General features: G+C 29.5%; 1 protein-coding gene across 1 annotated transcript in view; it reads left to right on the top strand.

Annotated features, from left to right (window-relative positions):
* The first annotated feature begins 5,780 nt into the window (after positions 1-5,780).
* LOC102604483 (glycerophosphodiester phosphodiesterase protein kinase domain-containing GDPDL2-like) overlaps positions 5,781-6,527 on the top strand; it is an 8,477-nt gene continuing 7,730 nt past the window's right edge. The window contains exons 1-3 of the mRNA XM_006363141.2: positions 5,781-5,868; positions 6,236-6,256; positions 6,341-6,373. Of these exons, the coding sequence (XP_006363203.2) occupies positions 5,826-5,868; positions 6,236-6,256; positions 6,341-6,373 (97 nt within the window). The 5' untranslated portion in view covers positions 5,781-5,825. The remainder of the gene's footprint in view (positions 5,869-6,235; positions 6,257-6,340; positions 6,374-6,527) is intronic.

Here is a 6,527-nt window from a genome sequence, read left to right as displayed (position 1 = left end):
ATATCATCTACATAAAGACACATCACCAAGAAATCAGCTTTACCTCGCTTCTTTACGTAAAGAGTTGGCTCATTTTTGCTTCTTTCAAATCCATTCTCTTGGAGATAAGAATTGATCTTGCTACACCATGCTCGTGGGGCTTGCTTTAGCCCATATAAGGCCTTTTTCAGCCTATACACTTTACTTTCTTGTTCGCTCACAACAAAACCTTCCGGTTGAGCAACATAAACTTCTTCCTCCAAGTCTCCATTTAAGAAGGCAGACTTGACATCAAATTGGTAAACTGGCCAAGAGAGTTGAGCAGCAAGAGCTAAGAGAGTTCTCACCGTTTCAAAGCGTGCTACGGGAGAGAATGTTTCATCAAAATCAACTCCTTGTTGCTGTGCATATCCTTTTGCAACAAGTCGAGCTTTGTGCTTCTGAATAGATCCATCTGCATTGTACTTTGTGCGATATACCCACTTTAGACCAATAACATTCTTACCATCTGGTAAGTTAACCAATTTCCATGTTTCATTCTTTTCGACAGCGTTCATCTCTTCAATCATTGCTTGCTGCCACTCTTCTTTTTCAACTGCTTCTTCATAATTTATAGGATCTGAAACAAGAAGAGAAAATTGACAAGAAGTATACATGTTATTAGAGTATCTCGGATTTGGTTTTTTTTCCCTTGTTGATCTTCTTGGTGGACTTGGCTCTGCTGAAGATTCTTCAACAATTTCAGATGTTATTAGAGCCAACTGTTCAGCTACAGGTGACTCAGCTACATACCACAATATGTTGGGGATTTAAAAGGGACGCAGAGGCAGAGAAAAAAGAACTTCTAAAGTCTTTCTGATTACTTCAAAAAAGGTACAGCAGTGACCTGTTAAATAGGCCTATAACTAACTAAAATTAGCTAGAAATAAGCAACTAAACGATAGTGGATAAACATGCTCACTAACTCCACCCTATCAACTAGAAAACAGCAAATAACTTAATGCTAAATAACTTAACAACATTACTTTTTTTACTAGCTAAAAACTAGGAAACAAATCAACTGCTTTGAAGCACTAATCAACAACAAATCCGATACAACGCCCTTTAATGAGTAAAGTATTAGAAATGCTTGAAGGTGAAGTTGAAGTGCTAGAAGTACCTCCTCAGGCTATTCAATCTCAGCCGATTGTTAATCAGATGATGGGAAGTTGTATGACATTTTTATCTGATTCAATGGCTTTGTTAGAAAATCCGGTTGAATTAGACATTTGTTCTGATTGACTATAGTTGATGACTTGATGTAATGTTTATGTGAAACAAATATAGCCGATCCAATAATATGCAGAAGCAGAGAATAATGCTCTGATATTCTTAAAATTTATATTCCAAATATTAGAATTTCCTCCCTTTAAAAAAAAAGGAGAGCAGAACTAAGGCAGACTAATTTAAATCTTAAAAAGGGAGAGAGAGTTTGGCAAAATAAGCAAAAGAGATGACAAGTTCATGATGTGAAACAAGGATGACGCCGAAAGAAGAGCGGACTTTTGTGAACCAAGTTGGATCTGTAAGGGCCTATGGGCCAGAATCGGTAAAGGAGACTGATTTAGTAGGGATTATTTGGCCGAGTAAAATTTTGAAAAGTTGTGTCGGACCCTTTGGTTAGGAATACAGGATGGAAAATAGTTTAAAGGAAAAAGAGTTTAACTTTTGTGCATTAGAGTGTGAAATTTTATGATGTGGCATTAATTCTTCAATTACCCAAGATAGACTTTTCCAATGACTCCCTCGTATCCTAATTATCTCTAAATTCAACTTTTTTGGGACAGAGTTGTAATTATTATTTTTGTTATCCAAAATATCTGGAATTTGTGGACTAGATCAGTCTCTCAGAGACTACCTTGTATGATCGATGAAATTATTTGGAGAAGGAAATTGTAGACCCCAATAGATGATTAATAGCTCAAGGTCTTTTAAGGTTTTTGCACTATCCCTAGAAGAAGTATTTTATGCGGTATCATAGGACCTTAATGTTACACTCACATTATAAAGAAGTGTTGAACACGGAAACAAGGCATTTCCATCTCCATACATCATTAATAAATGAGTTAATATCCTAGATGGTCACTCAAGTTGTTTCATTTTGATTTATGTAGTGTATTTGATTTAAAATATACTTCTTTCATTTTGATTTATGTGGTGTACTTTGATTAAAAATATTATTTTTTTATTTAAATTTAAATGATATGGTTTGACGGACTCGAATATTGATATACATTTTCACTCTTTCATATGTTAGAAATTTTTACTTGAACAACAAAAAGTTATGTATTAACATATTTGGGTTCATAACTATATGTTTCAATGTACAAGATCTTGATAGAATAAAATTTTTAAAGTTAAATTATATTTTTTTAAATTAAAAAGTTAAATTAGTTTAAAACGTCTATAATGATTTTTTTTGAAAAAAAAATTGAATAAATAATATCATATAAAATTGAATGAAAAAGGTAATAAATTCAACTTTTTCAATGGTAAGGTTGAAAAATATCTTCCTCTTGCTATACTCCTTAAATAATTAAGAGTTTAAACTTTAATTAGGACATTAATAGTTATTCATTTTATTTGAATCATAAATAAATATATATATATATTGATATTTGTCGGTTTAACAAAGATATATTAATAATTTCAATTTTTATCATATTGGGCCCGTGTCATGGTCATTTCCTCTAGTTTTAAAAGAGGTTTAAGTGGATTTTTTTTTTTTAAATAACTAAATAGCATACTGTAAACATTTTAAAAGAGGTTTGATATTTTATTATTTTTCAAAATTTGATTTTAAAGAAAAAAAATTCCATGTAAACAAATTCTAATGAAAAAAGATAATTAAATAGATTGAGTGACTTTTGAAGTAAAAATCAAAATTGAATAACTTTATAAGTAGAACACTTATAATTATTGAGTAACTTTTGGAGTAAAATGAAAGTTAAGTGATTTTCGTGATAAACTTCCATATTTGAGTGAGCATTGATGATATTAAGTCTTAATAAATAGGTAAACGGCAATTAATTCTTCAATTACCCAAGTTAGACTTTTCCATGATTTCTCCATCGTATCCTAATTATCTCTAAATTCAACTTTTTTTGGGACCGAGTTATAATTATTATTTTTGTTTTCCTAAATATCTGGAATTTGTGGACTAGATCAGTCTCTCAGAGACTACCTTGTATGTTCGATGAAATTATTTGGAGAAGGAAATTGTAGACCCCAATAGATGATTAATAGCTCAAGGTCTTATTAAGGTTTTTGCAGTCTCCTTAAGAAAAGTATTCTATGCAGTATCATAGGACCTTAATGTCACACTCACATTTTATAAAGAAGTGTTGAACACGGAAACAAGGCATATTTTATAGGTAATTAAATTTAATATAATTAGGTAATTTAAAAAAATGATATTTTATATTAATTGATTATAATTAAATAAATATTATTATTTTCAACTTGGTTCTTATACTATTTTTTTTTAGCAATTTAAGAGAAATTTGTTATTTTTCCTAATATTGACTTTATGATTAGGTAACTATATGAAATACTAATAGTCAAATTTAATTTTCAATGCATAATTAATAAAATTAATATAGTAAAATAACTTTCTAATAAATAGGTTTACGACTTATGTTAAGTCAATATGAACCAACTAAAATGAAACTGAAAGATATATTTATTAAGAAGGCGTCTTATAAGATTTTATTTTTGTAAGGGATAGACATAATTTATCATTAAATAACGTGTAATAATCTATTTTTAATATGCAAAATAAAGCATCCAGTATAAAAAAAAATTGATAACATAAAAAAGATACAAACTTATGACATGTTTTTCTTCATTTAATATAATAGTTTTTTAATGATTGAGACGATATTACGAAAAGAGATAGCAAGAGCACAAAAAAAAAAAAAAAAAATATATATATATATATACACTTCTTTCATTTGATTTATGTGGTGTATTTGATTTGAAATATACCTCTTTCATTTTTATTTAAATTTATATGATACAGTTTAGCGGAATATTAATATACATTTTCACTCTTTCGTATATTAGAAATTTTTACTTGAACAAAGAAAAGATATGTATTAACATATTTGGGTTCATAACTATATGTACTATATGTTTCAATGTACAAGATCTTGATAAAACAAAATTTTTAAAGTTAAATTATATTTTTTAAAATTAAAAAGTTAAATTAGTTTAAAACATATTAATACTATATATATATATATATATATATATATATATATATATATATATATATATATATCTTGATATTTGTCGGTTTAACAAAGATATATTAATAATTTCAATTTTTATCATATTGGGCCCGTGTCATGGTCATTTCCTCTAGTTTTAAAAGAGGTTTAAGTGGATTATTTTTTTAAAATAACTAAATAGCATATTGTAAACATTTTAAAAGAGGTTTGATATTTTATTATTTTTCAAAATTTGATTTTAAATAAAAAAAAATCCATGTAAACAAATTCTAATGAAAAAAGATAATTAAATAGATTGAGTGACTTTTGAAGTAAAAATCAAAATTGAATAACTTTATAAGTAAAACACTTATAATTATTGAGTAACTTTTGGAGTAAAATGAAATTAAGTGATTTTCGTGATAAACTTCCATATTTGAGTGAGCATTGATGATATTAAGTCTTAATAAATAGGTAAACGGTAAAGTCTTCCTGTTGAGGGCCCTTTCATCAAATTGCAACTTTCTCATCAACGACCAAACACAAGTCTTCCGTTGTTAATGAAAAGTCGACACAGTTTCAAGTATCCAACAAACACACCCAAATTCAGTCTCAATTCATTTCTTCTCTTGGAAATAGTAGGAAAGAAAGTACAAATGTATTTGTGTAGGGGAATCATTCTGCTAAAATATTTTACATTAATCCTCATCTTTCTGCAAACATGCAATGCTAGGAAGAGCAAACACTACTGCCCCCTTCTGCTTGTGGCCAGATCCGTAACATAAGCTACCCTTTTAGCTTAAACACTGATCCAAAAGATTGCCGTTTTCCAGGATATGAATTAGGTTGTGAAGGTAACCAAACAGTACTATCGCTTTTCTCCAAGAAGTTTCACGTTCAAGGCATCGACTACGATAATAAGACATTCACTTGGCAGATCCAACTTTACAAACACAAGGTGATCTGTGCTCTTTCAGACCTATGCATATCTTCTTCCACCAATACTATAGTATCTTTGACACATATTATTATCCTTATGGATTACAGTTTACAAGATCAGAGTGTATCTTCATGTTCAACTGTCCATTTGCTCTTAATAATTCGATATTTGTGGAAATTAGTGGCTGCAAATTAAACGGATACACTTATTTAAGGATTGGAGAAATGAGTGCCTCTGAGGTGAGTGATGGATGCAGAGCAGAATTTATAGGCTTGACCTCATGGCCTAATATTAAATATGCAGAGAACAACATTTCCCTTTCTGATTTTCATCAAGCAATCCTCCACGGATTTGAGCTTGGTTATTATCTGTTCAGTTATCGACCAAGTAAGGACTTCTTTCAATTATATATGCTCTGCTCCTTAATGAACATTCTTTTCCATCCGAACAAATTAGGAAAACAAAGGATATATTCACTCACTACAATCTAATTTCTTCATGTCTTTGTAGGTGTTCTTCCAAAGATTGTCAGTGAGGACTCAAACTTCTCTCTACATATACTTTTAATTCTCCATTGATTAAATTTGCTAAATGTATGCACTTTAATCTAACCAGGGATCAGTCTGTCGCTACTTGGCCGCCTACTTGAGAATATAATGTATAAGCTCCAAAATTATGGGGATTTTGGACAAAGGATAAGTAAGGACATATGCTCTGCTTCTTAATTAACATTCTTTTCCAATCCTAAGAAATTTGGTAAACAATGGATTCACTCACTACAATTTAATTTCTTCATTTCTTTGTAGGTATTACTTTTCTCTACATATACTTTTAATTCTTCATTTATCTCTCATTCTATATGTGTTGCACTTTAATCTAACCAGGGACCAGTCTGGAGCCACTTGTGTATTTCATGGAAAAGCTCCTATATGGTGGACAAAGGATAAGTAAGGACAATCTTCAATTATATATGCTCTGCTCCTTAATTAACATTCTTTTCTATCCTAACAAGTTAGGAAAAACAATGGATTCACTCACTATAATTTAATTTCTTATGTTTTTTTAGGTATTATTGAACAGATTCTCGGTGAGGACTCAAACTTTCTCTACATATACTTTTAATTCTCCATTGATATCTCATTCTAAATTTTATTCACTTTAATCTAACCAGGGACCGGTCTGTCGCTACTTGTGTATTTCTTGGGTAAGCTCATATATATCCCTTTAGCAAGCTGTATGATTATTTGGCTGGACACAAATTAAATTTCATTTCGTGAAAATAATAACAATAATAATAATAATAATTAAAAAAAAAAAAAATATATATATATATATATATATATATATTATATTATATT

Source organism: Solanum tuberosum, unplaced genomic scaffold (assembly GCF_000226075.1).
Source record: "Solanum tuberosum cultivar DM 1-3 516 R44 unplaced genomic scaffold, SolTub_3.0 scf00415, whole genome shotgun sequence".
In the NCBI taxonomy this organism is placed as follows: domain Eukaryota; kingdom Viridiplantae; phylum Streptophyta; class Magnoliopsida; order Solanales; family Solanaceae; genus Solanum; species Solanum tuberosum.
The sequence above is the reverse complement of the archived record's forward strand: the minus strand, read 5'-3'. Positions and strand labels throughout refer to the sequence as shown.